The 22,824-nt window shown below is 46.7% G+C and overlaps 1 protein-coding gene across 6 annotated transcripts in view; it reads left to right on the top strand.

Moving 5' to 3' along the window:
• Anks1a (ankyrin repeat and sterile alpha motif domain containing 1A) overlaps nt 1-22,824 on the top strand; it is a 156,723-nt gene that overhangs the window by 62,670 nt on the left and 71,229 nt on the right. For 4 of the 6 annotated variants that reach the window (XM_087210498.1, XM_087210499.1, XM_087210501.1 and 1 more), the window contains exons 2-10: nt 1,916-1,996; nt 3,872-4,028; nt 5,982-6,044; nt 12,812-13,108; nt 13,806-13,881; nt 14,167-14,268; nt 14,377-14,478; nt 15,876-16,072; nt 19,355-19,447. In XM_087210498.1, coding sequence (XP_087066624.1) covers nt 1,916-1,996; nt 3,872-4,028; nt 5,982-6,044; nt 12,812-13,108; nt 13,806-13,881; nt 14,167-14,268; nt 14,377-14,478; nt 15,876-16,072; nt 19,355-19,447 — 1,168 coding nt within the window. The remainder of the gene's footprint in view (nt 1-1,915; nt 1,997-3,871; nt 4,029-5,981; nt 6,045-12,811; nt 13,109-13,805; nt 13,882-14,166; nt 14,269-14,376; nt 14,479-15,875; nt 16,073-19,354; nt 19,448-22,824) is intronic. The other 2 variants (XM_087210500.1, XM_087210503.1) reach the window with 1 other exon arrangement.

Genomic DNA, 22,824 nt, shown 5'->3' on the forward strand with positions numbered 1-22,824 from the left:
TTGTCTGTTTTCTGCCTTTTGAGAATTCCTAACTTTGTCAGTTCTTTCATGACATCGTTTCTTATTTTTGCGGGGCTGAATTCATCTGTCTGTCTACCTACCTATATGTCTCAGTGTAGAGTAGAATACTATATTCTTTCCATTACTTCATAAAACATTAAGCAGTAGAAGAAACATTCTTGTTAACTCAGTCTACTGTTCTGTTAAATTTTTCTCATAGATTTTTTCTGAATTATAATTATATCACGTTCATAAATTTGATTTTTTTCTCATTAACATTGATTATAATTTCTTATTACAGAGCAATACAACTAGTATATGCTATTCTACTCTATGCTTGTACTATAGTTATAATAATTTCTCTATTGATGCATATGTCCACAATGTCCTTGTTGTAAGTAATGCTGCCTTCACCATCTGAGGTTATTAAAGGCTCTGGGCCAGGGTGGTTTTACTGATAAGTCTCTGTAATTTTAGTGCTTTATATCAGCGATTCCTCAATATAGAAATGAGACAGCTGCCTAGTTGATCTGTCACCCAAACCTAACACCGATACTATCCAATAGTAATAGCAAAAAAGCAAAAACTTTAAACCAGCTCACTTATAAATATAGATGTGAAAATCCAAATCAATTCTCAAATGATATTCTCAAGTAGATTTCATCAAGGCTCTGGTAGATAACAACCGAATAAAATGTATTCCAAGAGGGAAAGAATGGCTCAACTTAAGAAACCTAATGATAACATATTTAAATTATTAAATGTGAAAAACAGTGATAGCTCCATTGATGCAGAAAATTGATTTAAATTAAACAATTGCATAGCTTTCATAGTGCTTTAAAAAGAAAGGGGCTGAGGTCTAGCCCAGTGGTAGAGCGATTACCCCGCATGTATGAGGCCCTGGCTTCAATCCCCAGCACCACAATCAGTCAATAAAATAAAAAATAAAAAGCAGGGGAGAAATGCCTTGTCAGTACTTTACAGAGTGCGTACCGTAAACCAACAGAAGTGTTCTTTTTAGAAAGAGACAAGGTTGGGCCAATGCAGTGAGGTATGAAACAGGAATAAGAATGAAGTCTTTGATAATTAAATAGTGACACACGTACTCCATGTATTTCTGATTCAGATAAAGCACTCAGACTGTTCTGTTCTCACACACACACACACACACACACACACACACGAGTGAGACATTCATTCTTCAGTACCCTTGGACTGGTTCGAAGACACTTAAGTCCTCAAATGCTCAAGCTCTTATAAGCAGTGGCATATTTGGATATTACCTCTGATACCTAGGACAGTGTAAATGCCGTGTAAGTGGTTGTTCTGCTGTGGTCAGTACGTGCTCAGACAGGCGCATTTTTGATCTGAATAGTTTCGGCCTGCAGTTATTTGTGTCTGAGTTGGAACTCCTGATCAAGGAGGGCTGGCTGTATGCACAAAGGAAAGGCACACTTGTCACTTGTGCCTTAACGCATGTGTCCTGGTGTTGATAGTGCCCCTCCCTGGTGCAGTGGTCTCCATTGTGTGTTCTGTGCCATCCATCACCAGCAGAGGGTGGGGGTTCAGTACCAGCATCCGTCTGAGGGCTTTGGTTTGTGGGATTTTTGATGACCTTTCAGTGAGCTGGGAGCACGCTGAGGTGAGAGTCCCAGACAGAACTGATGACGCAGTTACAGGCGAGCGGAAGGGTGCAGAATAGGCTCTCTCGGTGACTCTGCGGCCTGGATGCTGGACTCCTGGCCTTGCAGAGTGTTGTGCACCCTCCTTGCTGCCCATTTCTGTAGCGTTCACCTGCTGGGCGTCCTCAGGAGCTGTGTCAAGCCTCCCGTTCGGTCTTTCCAAGTAGCCAGCTGTCCCTAACTTTGTTCCCTGACTTCATTCTGTGAAACCTGTCTCTTTTTTTCCCTGTTAGCATGTGGAGAGGGCCAAATGTGAACTGCGTTGACAGCACTGGCTATACACCGCTGCACCACGCCGCTCTGAATGGCCACAAGTAAGTATGAGCTTCCTCCCTGCCTGGCCCACGCCCATGCCCACACCCTTGGGTGTCCTTTTTGCCTGGTAAGAATTGGCTAAGCATGGCCCTGAGGAAGAGAAAAAGTCATTTAGCCTGCGCCCGAATTCCCCGAGTTTGTCTTTAGCTTAGTATAGTTTAAACGTCCTTTCCCGCCCCACCCTGTCCCCCAGCAATACAGGTTGAATTCACCTCTTCCTCTGCCTGTCCTTTCTGTGATGCAGTGTTCCATTGTCACACAATGATACTAGAGTGAAGATCCAGTTTAGGGCTGGAGTGCTGGGTGATTAACCCTTTGATAAACTGGAAATAGGCTGAGCAGTACTGAGAAACTTGCCTTCTGTTGGAGCAGTTATTTATTTACGCTCTTTACTTGCCTGCTGCTATTCTGTCCCCATAAAACCAGCCCTGTGAACAAGAACCAATTTGAGGGGGAAAAGCGCATAAATAACCTGGCCTGTTTATTGCTATTAGTGTGGAACTGGGCGGCCCTTGGGTGGAAAGTCTCCTGGAGGAGGCGTGCTGCAAAGGAGTCCAAGAGAAGGGAGAGGCTTAAAGGCCTGAGCTCTGCCTGCCAAGGGAAGGCTGTGTGGCAGCCCAGCAGAGAGGCAGGTGCACAGCAGCCTGAGTAGGGCTCCCCAGTGCAAAGAATGGAAACCAGAGCGCAACAGAACAGAGGTTATTAAAGAGAGTTTGAAGCAAAATATTATAGGAGATGAGCAGTAGAAGTTTAGTTTTCATGAGGAGGGATTATTGTAGTCAGTATAGTTTATTCTTTTTATTCCTCTTCCTTTTTTCAGGATTGCACCTAGGACTTCACACATGCCACATACACCCTGTACTTCTGAGCCACACCCGAAGCCCCTCATTTTAGATTTTCCAGAGCAAGGAGCAGGCTCACATTACACTGTAGTGTTCTACATTACTTGTCCAATATTTGGTCCAGCTGGATTGACTCCAAAAAGAGACCACAATTGTTTCCTTCAACATTAAATTTTCTAAAGTATATTGAGTGTGATCACTGTGTTTTTTCTATATTCAGCTTAAAGCTGGAAAAAAAATCTTACAGAGACGACTCCCCCCTTAACTAGTGAGATAACCTGATTTAAAGTGAGTCTTGAACTCAAAGGACTGTCGCCTAGTTCATCTCCCATGGTGTTTTTATTTGTGGGGAGGATTTTCTTTGGCCTCATGTGCATGGGGATAATTGTACACTGGTATCTGCTTAATTAATGGTGTCACCAAGAAGAAAGCCAAGCCCCTCTTTTTGGAGCTATCAAATGATACCATATGTGTCTGGCTTATGTTTGCAGCAATTTTGAATTCTGCTTTGCCTGTCTGCTTTTGTCTCCCACATCCCTACACAATCTGAATAATCCAGTGAACAGTGACATTTGTCTTGTTTAACTGTTTTTATGTAAATTCTATCCCTGACTGCTGTTTAAACATCAGAAATGTGGAAACACTGCAAGGTTTAGACAGAGTTCAGATGGTTGTTTTTTGGGGTTTTTTTTTGGTACCAGGGATCGAACTCAGGACCTTGATCTTGCCAGGCAGGCGCTGTGCCACTGAGCTAAATCCCTGGCCCCACATGTTTCTAAACTAATGGAACATAGATGGATATCAAGAAAGGCCAACAGAGAGGTAATGAGTCAGTGTAGCACAGCTCAGGGTGGTTTGGCCACTTAGGACCTGCACAGGTAGCTCATGTTACAGAGGGGAAAGCCAGGCAGAGAGCTCAGGGAGACAGAGGGCAGCCCGGTGAGATCCTGTCCATGAGAGGGCTCCGTGCTGCGCAAATGGAAGGAAAGACTTCAGTGCTCTGGAGCCTCACGATTGATTTTTGCCTTCCAGGGATGTGGTCGAGGTTCTTCTGAGGAACGACGCGCTGACCAATGTGGCTGACTCTAAAGGCTGTTACCCCCTGCACTTGGCAGCCTGGAAAGGAGATGCCCAGATAGTGCGCTTGCTCATCCACCAAGGGCCCTCGCACACCAAAGTCAATGAACAGGTTGGAAGAAGGGAGGCTTTGCTCCCTCCTCCATTCAGCCACACGCAGCTAAGCCAGCCCTGGCCACCCATCGCTGTCTCATTCCTAGAGCGCAGATCCCGGGGAACCAGCTCTTCCATACCCACTGTGACTCTGTTGTTCTCACTCCCACTCCTCCCCACGTGTCAGGGAAATCTTGCACATGAGGATGCATCTTATATGCATTTGACTCATGCAGATTTCAAATGGTAGTATGATTACTCACTATAATAATATAGTGTATAATGTTCACTGGACGTGCAAAATCTGAAATAATGCAAGCCCTTCAAACTTACAGTCAACTTCAGACTGGTGGGCTTAGTTAATTGACAATGGTGCTTATGTTATGGGCATGGCAGTGCAGCTTTCCCAGTGTTTGTGAGTCCTACGTGAGCATCTTCGTTTTTTGTTTTTTTGGGGTTTTTTTGGTACTGGGGACCAAACTCAGGTCCTTGTGCTTGCAGGCCAGGCAGCAGAACCACCGAGCTAAATCCCCGGCCCTAGCATCTTGTTATTTTATGTACCCCTGAAGGTGCAGAAGTGCAAATACTCGTGTTACTGCTGAAAGATGAATTCAGAAATCAGAAAGGTGTGAATGAAGGTCAGAGGTGATTCAGTGGGATGAAGGTCATTTCCAGGATGTCCCCAGATGTTAATTTCAGTGTTTACATGCTTTGCAAAAACAGAGATCATTCTTAGAAAATAAGTAAGTCACCATTAAAAAACAAAACACCTTGCAATGGCCCTGGATTTAAGTGGTGTTGGAATATGCTTCCTCTTCTTCCCATGCCTTCCTCTGGGGAAGTGCCACTTGACTCATGCAAGTGTCCAGGCCTCTCTGGCATCCTCCTCCCTAGGCTGTGGACTGAGGCTGTGTGGCATTGGCGAGGAGCTGGGCCTGCCTCCATGACAACCACTCCTGTGTCCGAGGCTCTGAGCTGCAGCAGGTGCTTCTCTTGTTGCTTGGACGAGGGAGCTGCTGCTCTTTCTCAGTAAGCTTCACGAGAGGAGATTGTTAAATTACCCGTAGGATTAGCTCAAGGTTTTTCCTCCCAAAACAGGAAATCATCCTGGTGAATCCACCTGTCAGCAAGACCCATGCCAGCCAGGCCTAGTGAGTTGTTCCGTTAAAAACGTGACCTTGGTGCTGAGAAGGGCGGCTGCTCTCTGAGGCATGAGAGAATTAGAGGTCTCAAGTATCTCGATTTGGAGCTTGTATGTGGCTGTTAATCAGCTTGCCTTTCCCCTTTAGGGCTCTGTTTTCTTGGAAGGTAGCGACAGACACATGGTCATCAGCAAGGATGTTCACCCATAACATTTGGAAAGAAAATTGCCCCTTCCAAGTCTAAATGGAGATGCTCCTGACTGAAGTGATAGCTTCTCTTCTCTGGAGGAGATCCATAAGGAAGCTTGCTTGTAACTAATATTCTTCAATATTGAAAATTCTGGTCACCATTAAAGTCTTATTTAAGCAGTTTCCAGCAGGCATTCCTGACCCTGTCTTTGCCCACTCTTGCCTTGGAACACAGCTGCTTGGATTTTTGGGCCACTTGATGTGCTAGCTTTTCCTGCTCATAGCTGCCTCCTGCCTGGAGTCTGTGCTGATAGGTGGGGCACCAGCCTAGGGCTCTAAGTATTGGGCAGGCAGGTGGCTGGGTGGGGGCCAGCCAGGGTGTCTGCACTCGCTCGAAGAACCTAATGCATTAGGTAGTTACAGGCATGACATTGATTTACTTAAAAACCATTAATGTGGTTCCAATTGGATGCTTAGATGGGGGCATAGAATGAGGTGCCCTGGCGGTTGTCTTCCCATTAACTTCCTTATGGGGCATCCAAAGGGCAGATTTGAGTTCTCATGTTGCACCCCCCTGTGTTTTGCTTTGATATAATTCATCCATTTTATCATCACATTTTCTTCTCCTCTCCTTTTTGTAGAATACTCTTGAGAGCAAAGAACTCAAAAAGTACGGCCCCTTTGACCCTTATATCAATGCCAAGGTGTGTACTTGCTGCCAGGATTCCTCTGCATCATTGCTCGCGCTGTGCCTCCTCCCCGGGCCTCTCTGGCTTCTGCTCTCGGCCACTCTGGCTCCTCACACTGACTGCTGTCCGCTCCAGCCCATCTGCTTTTGGCTTGTCTGAGAATGGAAGAAGGCAGCTGCAGTGGGTTTGGGGGTTATTTTTAAAACCCATACTAATTCTGGGACTGTTAGGGACATCAGAAACAGTGGAAATGGAGGAATTGGAGAGAAAGTGTTGTATGCTTAACTTACTATTGAGATTTTAAAAATCATTGAAATTTTAAAAAGAAAAATTATTCCAGTAAATTAGCTTACTTTTAAATAAGTGTAGAAAAATGATTAAGTTGTACTTCCTGGAATCCAAAAAAGTTGTTTTAGTCCGCTTTCCAGATTTCTTTTGAAGTGAAATCTGATTTCCCATCAGTTGCAGTAGCCCTGGCAGAGGTGAGGGCAGGACAAGCGACTCCACCGCCTCCCTTCGGAAGCTGTCACTCGCTCACCTCCCTCTCATCTCCTGGTGCCGTGCTCTCTCACGTGGTGCTCTGTGGCCTGGCATCAGTCCCGTCTCCTCAGCTCACCTCCTCCTCCCGCTCGTCACCCTTGACCCATGGAGGGCTCTGAGGGGGAAGTGAGGTGGCAGGGCCCAGTAGAACGCTAGCCAGGCAGCCCAGACGAGCCGTGGCCCAGTGGCGTGCTGATGCCAACCAGCCCCTATGCCCTCAGGGCCTGCACCTCGAGGCTCGGCCAGGATTGGGGCACCCTCGGGCACTCGAGCCTGCTGTGTTTGCACTCAGAAGCTTGAGTCAGATGAAGTTTGCTTTTGGACCGCAATCTGGAGTTTGGCTGAGATGCTGCATTGTCCACATTAGCTACTTCCTTACTCGCTCTCTAAACACGAGGCAGATTTTGGGCTTCTCACTGAGAGGCTGGTTTAGCTAGCGCCGCCCCTCCCTCTGCAGGGTGACTGGGGCTGTAGGGCTCTCGCAGGTGGAGAAGCTGCTGGACCCAGGGCTGTGGGCCTCACGCCCCTTGTTTTGACGCTCCTTCACTCTGTCTTCTCTTTTAATTCGTGTTGCCGAATAGGAAGATACTATATTTTAGTTGCCTTTCTTGGTGAGGGGAGAGTAGAGCATTAGAGAAGAAAACTCTCGAGTTATACAGAGGCTTTCCCCACAGGCCAAGTTTGAGTTTGGTTTAGGTTGCCACATTTTGGTTTTGTTGACTTGAGCAAGCTGCCTAACTTCTCTGAAATTGGTTTCCTGTTCTGTAGAATGGATATCACCACCTACCATGCTGGATTGGTGTAGGTCTTTGTTCTGTTTTTGTGGTACCAGGAATTGAATTCAGGGCCTCATCCATGCTAGGCAACCAGTCTACACCAGCCCTTGTTTTTTGAGACAGACTCACTGAGTTTCCTAGGGTGGAGTCAAGTTTGTAATGCTCCTGCCTCAGCCTCTCCATTAGCTAGATCACATGCATATGCCACTGTGCCTGGCTTTTGTTTTGGAGTTTTAGTAAGAGAATGCACAGCCAGGCGCGGTGGTGCCCACTTATAATCCCAGCACTCTGGGAGGCTGAGGGAGGAAGATCCTAAATTCAAGCCCAGTCTGACTTAGTGACTTAGCAAAACCCTGTCTCAAAATAAAAGATAAAAAGGGCTGAGGATGTAGCTCAATCCCCAGTGCTGCAAAATAATAATAATAATAATAATAATAATAATAATAATGTATATAGTTTATTTCTCGAAAGCCATTTTGGAATCTGTGTTTATTACTAGTCAGTGATGGTTAATGAATCTCTGCTCAGTCAGGGTTTTGTGGGGGAGGGGGCTTGAGGTTATTATTTTCCTAATCATCGATTTCATTGCCTTATAAAGCTTTGGTGAGAGGATATGACTTTGATTCTTGAAAGTACATTTTCCTAGCCTTTGGTTTTGGACACATAAAAGCAAATTGGTCTAAATGCAGTAAGAACATACTTCTTGATTTGGAAATAGCGCCCTTTCTCCCGCCACCCTGGGAAGCCAAAGGATACACACGACATTAAGCGGTCGCAGTGAGGGTGCAGGGGCTGCGTCCCATCTCACCTCCTAGGTTTTGTCCTGAGTCAGTGGGGTATTATTGACTTGGCTTGTGTTGAGGAATTATTTTGCTAAATTACGTTTGAAAGCTAACTCCTGTCAGGCACTGACATCTTAGCTGCCTTTCTGGGGCAGGTGTGGTCTTCCTGAGCTTTGCCATTCCTCTTCAACACTTGGGGCTTCTCCTGTCTTCCAAGTCAGCATAAGTCAGTCCAGTTGTAAATCATCCATAGCTAAGGTAGCACCTTGAAAAGTATCCATTTCCTTCCTTTTAAAACATTTTTTATAACTTAACCTGAAAATCACAAAATGAACAACAGTCAAGTTTGTTTTAGGGTAGATTTGTTTTCCTGTTCAGGTAAAGATAATTCAGAGTCTCAGAGAAGGAAGGGCCTGAGATCAGTTGTCTCCAGTTCTCCTGATTTTTGAGATCAGAATCACCTTGAGAGCTTTGAAAAAGCTTTTTACTATATCTTGAAAAATTTCCAACTTAAGAATAATGCATTGAACTGCAGTGTGGAAATACTTCTGAATACTTGTTTCTTCTTGCTCCATTGTTAACATGTGGCTCATTTGCTCTGTGTGTGTGTGTGTGTGTGTGTGTGTGTGTGTGTGTGTGTGAGATTAAGCCACAGATATCAGGGCTTTTTAATCTTAAATACTTCAACTTAGTGTTAATTAGTTCTTCAACCCAAATCTCTTAAGAATAAGGACATTCATTTATAAAACTACAATATAATTATCAATTTCAGAAAATTCAGAATTGATGCAATATTGGTATCTAACATAGAATCCATATTCATATTTGCCAGGTGGCCCAGTAAAATCCTTTAGAGCATTTTCCCTGGTCCAGGATCCAACCCAGGATCAGACACAACATGGAATAGTTCCTCCACCTTTCTTGTCTTTCAGGATGTTGACATTTTTTAAGAGCATAGGCCAGCTGTTTCTTAAAAGGGTCCTCAGTTTGCTTGCCATTCCCTTGTGATTAGAACCAGGTGCCACACTTGGGGCAGGAAGGCTGCAGAAGTAATTTGTGACCTTTGTTAGTAATTTCAGGTCACAAAGCACGGAATGTCAGCTTCTCTCATTCTTGATGATGATGATTTTTTGCTTAATTTGGGACCTGCGGCGGGGTTGATAACTTAAATAATAATTTTCTAGGCCTCTGAGGTGCCTCTTCCGCAAGTCAGGTTGGACCAACTTGCTAGTTGTTTTTCAGCTTGCCTATAATTCCAAAATGAAACTAGTCTGAGAACCACCAAGATTTTAGCAGAGCAGCTTTTTGCTGCCTTTATCACCTGAAAGGTCAGCCATCTGTCCTTTATTTTAATTACTTACTTGTTTGGTTTGCCTGCAAGCAAACAGAATTGACAGCCTGTTCTTGCATTTCACTGGTTTGCAGTTTCTTTCGTTTCGTTGCCGTCTGTCTTCCTAAAGCTTCTATGCTTTTGTCCGAGTTCCGCTTTCCAGAGTCTTACAGAGTGGTTAAGAGCACTGAGTGTTGAGTTAAGTCTAACTTGTTCTTTGAATGATGGGCTCATTCTCCTGCTTCCCCTGTGTCTTCTCCATCTCTGTCAGCCGTGGGTAACTAACTAACTGTGCCTTCAGCTGTAATCAGAGCACTGGGAAATGATGGTACTGACCTGAGTAGTTCCAAGAAGAGAAGGCCGAGGAGATGTATGTTTCTGTATGATTTTCTGTCACTTATACTGTGTGTGTGTGTGTGTGTGTGTGCGCGCACGCGCATGCGAGAGCTTCACAGTGGAGTATTCAGATGTAGGGAGTCTTCATACAGATCCCTTTTTCCTTAGAGGTACTGACCATAGCAAAGAAAAGTGAAAGTGATGGGTTGCAAGATGGGTAGGAATGAGGCATTTGTGCCAAGGATTTGGATGAAAATTGGGAGTATTTTATCTAATACTCCCTCCATCCAGACTCATAGTGATACAGTCCTGGGAACTCTTTTTTTCTTTTTTTTTTTTTAACAGTGCTGAAGATTAAATCCAGGACCATTGCATACACTAGGCAAGTGCTCAACCAATGAGCTACACCTAGCCCTTCTCATTTTTTATTTTGAGATAGAATCTTACTAAGTTGTCCAGGCTGCTGGACTCAAACTCATGATCCTTGTGCCTTAGCTTCCCAAGTAGTTGGGCTTACCGGCATGGGGCACCACACCTAGCTGATGCAGTGAACTCTTGAGATGGTGTGAGCACCCATGGTATTACTTGAAGGTGTGAAATGGGTTTGTTTGGGGGTTTTTTTGATACGGGAGATTGAACTCGGGACCTTGTGCTTGCGAGGGAGGCGGCAGCACCACTGAGCTAAGTCCCCCGGCTTGAAGGTGTGAAATGGAAGGATTCCAGATGATTAGCAGTCTTGGCCTCTCCTTGGAGTCCTTCCCTTTCTTGTGGGTCCATGAATCAATGCTTAATGACTTCATATACTGATAGTTGTCAAACTCAAAGAGGAAACATTACGAGCTCATTGTGATGATGAGTTCAGTGGTAGAGAGCTGTATGTGGTAACTACAGACTTAGACCCTAGAGGATTATAATTGCTAGACCAGGTCTGTAAGACCAAAGCATCCCAAGATGCTTCCTCTACTGTGAATTCATGCGTAACTTTCTGCAGAGATGTGGCTGGACCATTTAATGTAAGGCAAGAAATTTGCTGGTGATGATCAAGAATTTAAACACCTTTAGCAGGGCAGCTTTGTGCTGTCTTTGTTCTGGAAGGTGGGGCCGGGCTCCACCTTCGGAGCCCTCTGCATGGGTTACAGTTTTATGTTTATTTCTTCAGACCCTAATGCCATACTTTTTACAAAATCAAGCACAAATTATTCTGGATGTTGGGAGACAATTTGGCTGTGAAAGACACAGTACCGTTTGCTTTGGAGTAAATAGAAGTTTTTCTGGAGTGGAATTTTAATAAGAATAAGCTGCCTTCTTGGCCCTTGGTGTCATGCTATTCTTGAGCTGTAAAACCTGGAAACTCCTCTTAAGCTTCTGTGGGCTTCCACTCTGGCCCAGACTCGCTCTGCAGAAAGCTTACATGATGTTGATATAGCTGTGTTGTCATCAGAAGGACAAGTTCTGCTCAGGAAGCTCAGGCCACAGCTTAAGAGGAAGTGGGCATTTCGAGGGGGTATTCCAGGTAGTTCGTTAAGCACAGGAACCTGGGGAACTGGTTTCTGCCCAGTGTTTCTCCCTCCTCAGGACTTCTGGGTTGGCGTGGAGTCACCCCTTGGGCGCTGTTTCTGCAGGAGGCCGCTGCTGCTGCTGGGTTCCATGGCTGTGATGGCTGTGTCTGGCCCTGCACTGCTCCCTCCACCCTGTTTATTCCTGTGCCTCTATCTGGATGTGCTCCTGCTACCACCTTTTCTGTCCTTATTTTCACATTTTCTCTGCTGTCATTCCGGCCCCTTGGGGCCCTCCTCCCAGCAGCTCTGGATATTTGTGGTACACTTGGTACAGCTGGAAAAAATGATGCAGTCAAATGCAGATCAAAAGCAGATGGAATGAATTGCATGCATGTTTGGGTAACTCCTAATCTGTTACTTTTAAATGTCATTAATAGAATTAAAGCAATCATAGAAACAGTTAATTTTTACCTTTGACCGCTGAAAGGTGCACAATATTGACTTGGTGGACAAGCCCCTCTTAAGCTTTGTCTCCCAAAAGTGACAGAAGCTTCCTGAGTCAATTTGGGAATCTCAAAGTCTTGTGGGAGAATTATTTTCATTCATGCTTCTCCAAAGGGAGTGGTCGTAGAAATTATTTCTGCTCTAATTACATGTTATCAATAACAGTAAAAGGACATAATTAGAATGAATAGCATTTTGCTTGTGGTGATTGATAAAGCACAGTTCTCCCATTTCATTCTAGACTGGTTTGGCTTGAGACAAAGTTGGCATTAGAGGACTGGGGATTACGAATATGAATTGAGGCAGTGTTACATTGCAATACAGTATTTTGCACCTCTCACACCACGCTCCTGTGTGCTGGCTGCTGTTTTAATGAATTGGCTACTGCATGCATTGGCTGGTGGTCAGGCAGGTCCCCTGTGCCCCGAGACTCAGCCCCATGCCTCCTGCCTGGGAAGTGGCTGTTGGTCGATCCCCTGAGAGTGGTTTTTGGTGCTGTGCTTTGTAACTGTCATCGTTGGCTGATTGATTTGCATGCAGGAAGCTACAAAGAAAACAAAGCTTGTGTGAAGGGCAATGGATGGTTGACAAATCCGGAGTCAGAACCGCAGGGTTGAACAATACAAATTACTGTAAAATCAGTTGAAGTTTAAAATGAAACGATGGCAGTGATACAATCAGTATTTACCTGTGCCAGGACGTCTGTCCAGTGCCCGCCGTGTTCCCCTGTTCACTCTCCTGATGGTCTAGAGGTGCATCCTTCAGAGCACACTTGAGACTGCAAATGCTTTGGGGTGACCGACTGCTCCCCTCTTGCAGGAAGCAGGAAAGATGTGACTGATGGCTGCAGACAGGCTTCTTTGGGGGGAGCAGCCTAGATTCTGGCTTTGATTAGTCCTCGAGTGTTGCTGCTATTCTTCTCATTTAAATTTCAGTGGTTTTATGTGTGATTATCACAGCCAGAGGCCAGCCCACCAGTCACTTTTCTGATGTGCTGTGCTTGTTAACCCTTCAGAACAACGACAACGAGACGGCCCTGCATTGCGCTGCGCAGTATGGCCACAGGGAGGTGGTAAAGGTGCTCTTGGAGGAGCTCACGGACCCCACCATGCGCAACAACAAATTCGAGACCCCTCTGGACCTGGCAGCACTCTATGGGCGGCTGGAGGTGGTGAAGATGCTGCTGAACGCCCACCCCAACCTCCTGAGCTGCAACACCAAGAAGCACACGCCTCTGCACCTGGCGGCGCGGAATGGCCACAAGGCTGTGGTCCAGGTCCTCCTCGATGCTGGCATGGATAGCAACTACCAGGTAGCAGGGCTGGTGCTCCTCCCAGCGCCAGGGACTCAGTCTTTTCGGGAAAGGCTCTCATACCATGCTGCTGGGCTGTGTTCTGATTAGCACGTTCCACATCACGTCTCAGGTGCTTCCATCCGTCAACTCGTTTTAGTGTGAAACTCAAGAGACAAATGAGTTCTCCTCATGAATCTGTTAGTTTTCTGGTTTCTTTGTAGGGGATGAGACGTAATCATTAAACCCTGAAAAGACGTGCTAATGGACACTGTCAGAATCAGAAAAGTTTCATTATCTGCCTAAAAATCTGTTCCTACTGCCATCTTTTGCACCTTCAGAGTCTCATCAGTGTAGCGTTTTTCCGTCACCGTTTGCCTTCTTCATTCAGATGAGCGGTCCCTTGAGCTTGGCATGGGCCAACCCTCATTTCTGTTCTCGTTACTCATTTTACCCAGGACGGTGGCGTTCTGGGAAGTTTCACTGATAGATGAGCAATGGTTGCTCACATGTGGCCTGCTGGCGGCACACACATGACCTTGTCTATGGACCGAGATTGTGCTTTTGGAATCCAGAGCAGAAAAGTTGGAAAGATAATAGCAGAGGGCTCGGTGTAGTTTACTGTCCCATCCCTTCCTGTCCGTGTCCCGTTTGTCATGTGGAGCCACGCTGAACTGTTCTGATGACGGCCTGCTCTGCGCTCTCGTTTGCCTTCCAGACGGAGATGGGCAGTGCTTTGCATGAGGCTGCTTTGTTTGGCAAGACCGATGTGGTGCAAATCCTGCTGGCTGCAGGTGAGAGGTCGGCAGTGCTCTTGTCTCCACAGCATGCCAGGGATGGGATTGTTTCACCTTAGCCTCCCTGGAGGGGAATTTTTTGCTGGCTGCATTTGAACCCAGTGTATGTGTGTCTCTGCTGGTTGATTTTAAATGTGTGAATTGTTTCTAAATAGCTGGATTAAATGGCTGTGGATAAAAATTACATGCTGCTTGGGAGCCTTAGGCATCCTGGAATTTGACCTTCTTTCAGTCTAGCATAAAAACACTCACTCCCCTGGTCCACCTGGTGTGCCTTTCTAGGAATTGATGTCAACATAAAAGATAACCATGGACTGACTGCCCTAGACACTGTCCGGGAGCTGCCTTCCCAGAAGAGCCAGCAGATAGCAGCACTTATTGAAGGTATCCGTCCATCTCACCATCTGGGTGGCTGAGGTCATACAGCCGAGCTGAGGCATTTGTGTTTGGTGCAGCTGTTTTTTTCCTTTTATTTCTAATCTTTCCATATAGATCACATGACTGGAAAAAGAAGTGCAAAAGACATAGATAAAACCTCCACACCCCAGCCGCCTTTCCTCTCTGGCATGGACTCTGTATCGAAGAAGTCTCAGGGTGAGGAGACTCTTGCCTGCCGGGAATGGGGTGCTCAGCTTGGAAAAAGTTGAATATTCTTGGGCAGAATGGAAAATCCTAATTCAAATAATAATGAGTGAGGGCTGTGAGCTCTTAGTAAGTTTATATTCAGCTTACTTTTTCCAACTACTATATGAAGTCTTACTGGCCATGGCTTACGCCTTTGCCTGTGGCCCCTTCTTTCCTACTTTATTTTGTTCTCCACCCGCACAGTTGGCTCTGGAATGTGATTGACAGGCTCATGTCAAGATGAATTCACATCCCAGTGAAACCTTTTTCTTACATACACTGCAGTGCCTGGCGCATAGTCAGGCCGCAGTAAACGTGTAATGAGCGTCTGCTGGTTGGCAGATGTGTCTCAGTGGCATGTTTTGGTGATGTATCATCTGGCCAGCAGAGGTGGCCTGGGTGCTGATGTGGGCAGTCTGGCCCCTCCGTCATTAGCCAGGATCTCTTTCTGATGGATTGAGCAGCCTTCGGGGTCCTTGCTGTGATGGATGACAGAAACAAAACAGACCGACCGACACCTTCCCCCAGACACACATAGTAGATAAGGTGAGAGAAGGAGAGTGGCACTGGCCATGAAAACAGGAAGGCATCCGCAGAGACAGGGTTCCGAGTGCCCAGCCTGGCTCTGCTGCGGATTCCTCGTCTCCCTCCAGCCTGCATTTTTTCCCTTCACCTCGTAATCTGCTGGTAATGGGATTAAACACTGACTAAGTGCTTAGCTTTCAAGGCTTTTACATTTATAGTTTTGACTATATACAAGCCACCTAGAGAAGGTCAGCTTCTCTAACAGCTGACTGTTTTGCGGTTACAAATTCGGATCTCACAGGATCTGAGGTCGGGAGCCAATCTAGGAAGTGAGTCCCATGGCCGCGCAGAGCCTGCCTTGCGGGAAGCCTGCCGCCCTCTACTTGAGCATGTAGAGGCCCTTAGTATAGGTTTCCTTAAGTTTTTTAGTTATACTTTGCTGTATTTTGTGGGCTAAGTTTATGGTCTTATGGTTTGGGTGTATTTGGGGCCTTTATAAACATCTTGGAAGAGATCCCTTATAGATGTCGAAAGTTTTCTTTTTGTTGTTGTTTTGTTCCAGTGCTGGGGATCAAACCCAGGGCAGTGTTCCTGCTAAGCAAGAGCCATACCCCTAAACTGTACCCCCAGCCCCTCCTTATTGAATTGGAGAAAGATCTGTTTAAATCTCAGGGTATGAAGAGCTGCTGAAAATCCACATTATTTATTCCTGCCCTGGAGCAAAGTAGTCTTTTTCCAGTCTGGGTCACTGTCTGTTGAGTTCAGATCGCTGGAGAGGCTTGGGGGTGGAACCTGAGATTTTGCCCCCTTTTACTGACTGACTTGCCCTCCACCCTCCCCAGGTGACACGGAGAAAGTGGTGACTGAGCTGATCATCGATTTTGATACCAGCGCCGAAGAAGAGGGACCCTACGAGGCTCTGTACAATGCCATCTCCTGCCACTCGCTGGACAGCTCGACCAGCGGCCGGTCATCGGACCGAGAGTCCACAAGCAGGGAGGCCGAGGCTGCCGGCCCAAGGACTGCTGGAGTGAGGCCTGTATGTGGCCGGGGCCCCCAGGCTGTGCTGGCTGCCATGGGCTCCAGGAAGAGGGACCTGGGTCCCCTTGTTCTGCTCTTCCTCGTAGAGCTCTGCCATGTCCCCCTCTTGATCAGAGTGGCAAAACTATACAGATGACACAGAGGCAGGATTTTGATTTTTCTAATTTTAGTGTAACTGGTTTGTGTCTTTCCATTACTTCGCTGGCCAAGAGCAAATTAAAGTCTTTCATTTCTGTTCAGCCTAATGCTGCTTCTGTCTTTGGGTCTTTGCCATGTATTGTTTGTGTCCTCTCTGGAGAGCACAAGTACACAGTGAAATGAGTTCCTGTCTGCTCTGAGTGCACGCGCCCCTTCCTGGCCCACAGGGTGAGATACATTTGAATTTGGGCAGGTTCTGTGTTCAGCTGGGTTATAGAAAGGCTCGTCAGACATTGTGTTCCTTTGTCCATGGCATTCCCACTTTATCCAGTTATAACATCTCCAGCCACTGGGCGAATAGGCTGAGGATAACGCTGCTCTTTTCTTTCTCAAGGGCCACCTTCCAGTCTCACCCTTCTTGTCTGGTGCTGACTTTTACTTCCAGGCTTATACATGGTTCTCAAGACTCCGCACTCTCTCTTCTTCCCTAGGGTTGTGCTCTGAGCTTAGGCCTGAATCAGTGTCCCATGACCCTCCCTTCTGCATTGCCAGGCATTTCCAGGCTTGCAGCATTGCTCATTGGCAGTAGCTACTCTGGCCAGGCTCTGACAGTTCCCCAGTGCTGACCCCATGGGACAGAGTCCCATGGAAGCTGCCTTTCCCTTTTGCTCTTCGTCTGGCATATGACCGTCTTGATGCTCCCCTGGCTGCTCGGTAATCCTTGGTCCTTCCAAGTGTTCCCTGGGACTGGCCTTGGATTGTTCTTTTTTTGTGAGGGCCTTTACTTTGCCCTGCTGTGTTCTGCAACAGTCCCAACATTTCAGTGTGGATCCTGGAGAGCCGCCTGTCTCGTGTTGCCCACTTGTTATCAAGGATGGTGACAGAGCCCTTGTGAGTGGTGAAAGTGAGTGCAGACTCTGAGCACCACTAACATAGCACTCTGTAGACACAGCTGGGTCTTTTCCTGCTCATTGTTAACCTCAAGTGCATTAAGCAAATCAGCTGTGGAGGAAGGCTTTCCGTCAGCTGGTGCTTACAGGTGATGCCCATTAGGGGGAGCCGGAGCCCCGGCAAGTGGCAGCACCTAGGAAGCAGCCGCCCAAGGTCACGCTGAGTAGAAACTGATGATGCATTTTGGGTGCTCACCTTCGCATCTCGCTGCTGTGTACTGGGGCTGTTCTGTCCCCCTAGCCCTTGGAAATTAACAGTGGCTGAGGGGCGAATGTTGCTAAGCATAATGGATGAGATGTCCACGCTGGCTCTGTACCCCAGCCTTGGTCCACACTGGGCACTTCTGTTTCCCTCTCTGTCCCCAATGGTCACACCGTCCTCAGAAGCCTTTCATATTCTTCTCTCTAGGCCTTTTGACCCTGGAAGGCTCCGGGCTGAGTCCTTTCTGTTCTTGCTATGTTTCTTTCTGCTCTCCTTGGCTGCTGTCTTGGTATACAGTGGAGGACGTGGCCCTGCACCTTTTGCTGTTCCCTTTCTTACGGCGTGTGCTGGGACCAGGCTCATTCCTGCGCTTCAGAGCCAAGGAGGGTGAGGAGCATGGGACTCAGTGGGAGGCCTGATCTGAGTAGCTGTGTTTGGCTTGAGCACTCGAGGCTATTCTGCAGCCCTTGCCACCTGGCTCAGGGACTGTGGAGATGACTGATTTATGGAGGTGCGTGCCAAGCATGTCCCAGCAGATTGCGGGCGCCGAAATGCTAATGCAGATAGCGCCTCACATTGGAAAGTTGTCTTTCTTTGTAGGTTTCTCTGGGGACCTCGGCACTCAGCTCTGCCCTGGCTTCTGAAATGCTCTTGTTTTAGCAACATGGTGAAGTAACCTGCAGGCTGAGGAACCGGCCAGCTCCCACACCCTTCCGTGGGAACAGGGCTGAAGTATAACTCAGGCTTTGGGTTGAATGCAAACAGTGCTGCAGGCACTACAGGTGCAGTGATGAGCCTCTCTCTGGCTGTCAGCTTCCAGGTTTCCTTCACTTGGGTTGTTCTGTGTTTATCCCTGAAATTGTCCACTCAGCCATCTGACTGACTCACTGTCTCCTCTTCAGTGAGTTTCTTCCTCTAGGGTGGGAGTGGCAAATGAAAGCCCACCTACAACTGCCTATTTTTGTAAATAAAATTTTATTGGAAGACAGCCACACTCATTAATTTACATATTTTCTGTGGCTCCATATGTACTCAGATGGCAAAGTTGACTTCAAAACCTAAAATATTTACTACTTGACCCTTTAAGAGTATGCTTGCCCGCTGGGCATGGTGGCGCACACCTGTGATCCCAGCACTCTGGGAGGCTGAGGCAGGAGGATAGCAAGTTAGAGCATAGCCTGCTCAACAGCAATTTAATGAGACCCTGTCTCAGTATAGCAAATGGGCTGGGGATATAGCTCAGTGTGAAGGCCCCAGTGTTAATCCCCATTACCATACACACACACTGGAAAGCTTGCTTTATGGCAGAGAGCTGACAAATATTCTTTTTAAAATAGACTGAGGTGACATAGGTTTTTGTGTACTGATGGTAAGTAATATTCATTATGGAAGGAGATGACTTGCTGTGTTGCCCAGGTGGGCCTCGAACTCCTGGCTTTAGGTAATCCTCCCACCTCTGCCTCCCAAGTGGCTATGACTGTAGGTAGGGGCTGCCATACCTAGCTAACAGGTCAGCTTTGAACTTTGGCTAGTAAGAGGATCTAGAAGGATGTCACAGCGTTAAAGTTTGAAAGGACTTAATGCTGTGGCCTTAATTACTTTTCTTGTTACTTCCCCAATAACTTTGATTTTAGAACTATTTTATAAGTTCGTTCTCTTGATCTAAAGATTCCTCTGTATAGAGCAGTCTGAAAATTGAGCCACAGATTTTCCTTTCCCTGACATTATGAAGGACATTTTCTCTCAAGGCAGTTATGAGCTTGGTGCTGGCATTGCTCACCACGCAAGTGCTGTTTATGATCTTTGCTACAAACATCAGACACCGGAGCACATGCTGGTTGAATTGTGCACACACAGTTCTCCTTTCTCTCTCTTGGAAGAAGAGTTCTGTACCTTATTCTTTTTCATTTCCAAGGGCTAAAATAAGGGTAAACCAAGGAGTTAGATACTTGAAGATGAGATAGTGGAATCTTTATTTTTCCTTCTGCAGAGAGAACGTCCGCCGCCTCCAGCAAAACCGCCGCCTGATGAAGAGGAGGAAGATCGCATAGATAAGAAGTATTTTCCCTTGACAGCTTCTGAGGTAGAGGACTTGTTTTGTTTTCTTTTGGTACCAGGGATTGAACTCAGGACCTTGTGCTTTCGAGGCAGGCACCAGAACCACTGAGCTAAATCCCCGTCCCTGAGGTAGAGGATTGAGGGTTTGTTTCGGTCACTGAAATATGAGTTTGTCAAACAGTGCACCAATGTGTGCTTAAAGATGTTTGCTTTCTTCTTCTTTTTCTTTTCTTTTTTCTTTTTTGTTATTGGGAATCGAACTCAGGTCCTCGTGCTTGTGAGGCAGGCGGCGGAAGCACTGAGCTAAATCCCCAGCCCTAATCTTTAATTTTAAAGTATCAGCTAATGCAAGCCAGTTAATTCGCCTCCTCACCTCACCCATAGAAGCTGGAGTCCATCGCTTCGCGTGGTCTTGCTGCAGACCATGAGGAAGGCGGGTTCCGTTACTCCACAGAAACACGTGGGGCCAGACAGGTGGCTTCAGTTTAGGAAAATGTGTAAGCTCAAGGAAACCTTTTTAAAAATATTAACATCAGGGAGATAGTGTAGGATTTCTATGCTAGGTATAAATTTTGTTCTTATTTCTTTCTCTCCCCAAATTACAAAATGCTTATTATTATGTCTTCACCAAGGGTTTCTAGAATTGCAACCTCTTATTATTAACTCTGGATAATAATACATTGCCGACTAATAGAAATGCATGTAGTAAATCCCACATGTTTTATATAAGTAGAGGCGTGCTTCTTTATTCCTGTCTTTACACAGAGAAACCTAGTAGTATGGAGCAGATTCAGTAGGGACTGCGTCTCCATAAAGCCTTGTGTGGCTCTTTGACAGGGACCCGAATTGAAATTCCTAATCCCTGAGGAGAGGAGCAGACTCAGACAAACATTAGGTAACTAGAACTTTCCATTCCCCCAGGACTTTCTTTTGTTTTGGTACCAGAGATCGAACTCAGGTCCTTGTGCTTGCAAGGAAGGCGGCATAACCACAGAGCTAAATCCCTGGCCTTCCCCAGGACTTTCTAAAGCACATAGTTTGACAGTAGCAGTGTTTCGGTGGCAGGGCATGGTGGAGGAGTGTCGGGATTATTCTCCTGTGTGGGAGAGTCTCTGAGTGGAGACTCATCTTCTAGAATGTGTTAGTTGAACTGACACAGTCACTATTTGGAAAATCACGAGAACCCTGAGTTTCATTTGCTGGTCAGTGTAGGTCTGTGAATATGTAGGTGATGTGCTGAGCTCTCTTTTTAATGACAACCCTGGCGGATGTTGTGTGTATGCCATGGTCCCAATGGATAGCTCATCTCCAAAAGTGGGCTGTTTTCAATGTTGCAGTCTCTCCTCCTCCTCTTTCTGTTTTTTTCATTCATTTTTTCATTTTATTTCATTGTCTTATTCTTTCCTAGAGATTAGGTCCTTGCACTGAGCTACACCCTCAGCCCTTTTGAATTTTGTTTTTTTGTGGTTTTTTTGGTACTGGGGATCAAACTCAGGACCTTGTGCTTGCAAGGCAGGCAGCGGAACCACTGAGCTAAATCCCTGTCCAACTCTTTTGAATTTTTAAGAGATAGGGTCTCACTGGGTCTTGAAGCTGCCCAGGCTGGGCTCAAACTTGCTGTCCTCCTGCTTCCAGTGCTGGGATTATAGGTTGCAGCACCACACCTGGCACCATCTCTCTTTCTTACACTCACAAAGCTTTAACACCCTAAACCTCTTGACTCAGGAGACACTGGCATCATCAGACTTTAGGGTTTGTATTGGGCAGGCGTCTGCCCCAGTGATTGGGTCCCTGTCCCTGATGTTTGCCATAATGAGATGACCCACAGCAGCCTTTAAGGGAAGCTGGAGCACACCTGGCTCCAGGAGACCTTAGCGGTTATGACCTGATCCTGCAGCTGGCGCACACACACACACACACACACACACACACACACTTGCTGTTGAGATGCTTTTGCCCCACAGAAGGGGCTGCAGCTGCCTGGGGACAGACTGCGGTCTTCTCCATGCGCGGATGTGCTGGGCCTGCTGGGGGTTGCAGCTGCTGAGTTCTCTCTTCCCGGAAGCCACCCACACCCCAACTGGACATTCCATTGGCCACAGTTCATGGTGGCTGCTCGTAGCTATTCTCTGCAGCAGCAGTGGTGCTTCCCATACAGCAGAAAGAATTTTTTTCAGCTTTGATTTATTGCCAGCCCTAGAGGAAAGAGAAAGATTAAGAAGTAATTTTGTAAAGAGCACAGTCCTTTCTGTTGAGAATCAGTTATTGCCATATTCACTGTGACACAGGGAGCTGGATGGCTTGCCGAAGAGCAGATTATTGCTTTACTGTGAGATTTTAATCCCGTAGATGGTAGGGGCCTGTACTGGGAAGACAGTTATTATTGTCTGTGAATGAGCAGGGATTCTCGTTAGACAGCTGAGGGAGGGAAGGAGTTCCAAATTGGATGGAGAAAAAAGTGAAAGCCAGAGAAACCAGGGTCAATCTGGTCCAGAATCAGGAACTGAATTCTACAGCCACACCTGTTCTGTGAGCTCTCAGTGTAACCCTGCACAAGTCCTGGGCCTCTCTGGGACTAGATCTGTCATCTGCAAAAGAAAGGCCTAGAACCAAGTGCACCTGTTGTGACTGTGTCGCTGAGGGTCCCTTCTGGCTTTGATGTTGGGTGGTTTTCCTGGTCCCTGTTGTCCTGCACAGAAACCAGGCATGAAGTAAGAGCAGGTCCAGGGGGCTTTGTTTCCAGCTGGAAGTCCGAGATCCTATCCAGCACTGGTTGGGAAGGGAGGGTGTTGTGGGCCAGGCCTGAGGCTTTGCGACAGCGTTTGCTGTATGGGAACCCGAGGGAGTCGAGCTTCCAGCGCTGCCCAAGTGATGGGGTGGGTGTGTAAACCTGCAGAACACAAAGTCCTGTCTGTAAAGCCTGGGTATTAAGTTGACACAGTGTGAACTGCTTAACGGGCCTTCTTTGTTCCCTTAATTGTGTTCCCGTGAAGAGGCAAAGAATAAGTTACACACGCGAATGGCTCCACTGGAATGAAGTGGCTTTTAGCTTCCAGGTGGCTTGCAGTAAGTGAGGGTCCTGCTGTGCTCAGCAGAATTTTGGAAAGAGGCTGTCATTCTGCCTTTGGAGTGGCAGCCTTGTTAACAAACAGGAGCCACAGCTTCTCATTTAGTCTGGTGCTACCAGAGCCCTTGTCATCTCATTAGGCCATGACACAGCGGGCTATGCCTTGGAGAAACAAAACGTTGATAAATCACAAACTGGACACATTTCCAGCATAGTGTGCGGCGTGCGTCCTTGTAGGAGGTGTCTGTGTGTAAAGATCACACTGTTTGCAGGGTACCGGTTATCTGTTATGTGCAGTTGGGAACTCCCCCTCACCACTTTGTTCATAATTCATG

The sequence above is a fragment of the Heterocephalus glaber genome, unplaced genomic scaffold (assembly GCF_053883595.1).
Source record: "Heterocephalus glaber isolate CG9 unplaced genomic scaffold, H.glaber_assembly_v1.0 deba00001141, whole genome shotgun sequence".
NCBI lineage: Eukaryota > Metazoa > Chordata > Mammalia > Rodentia > Bathyergidae > Heterocephalus > Heterocephalus glaber.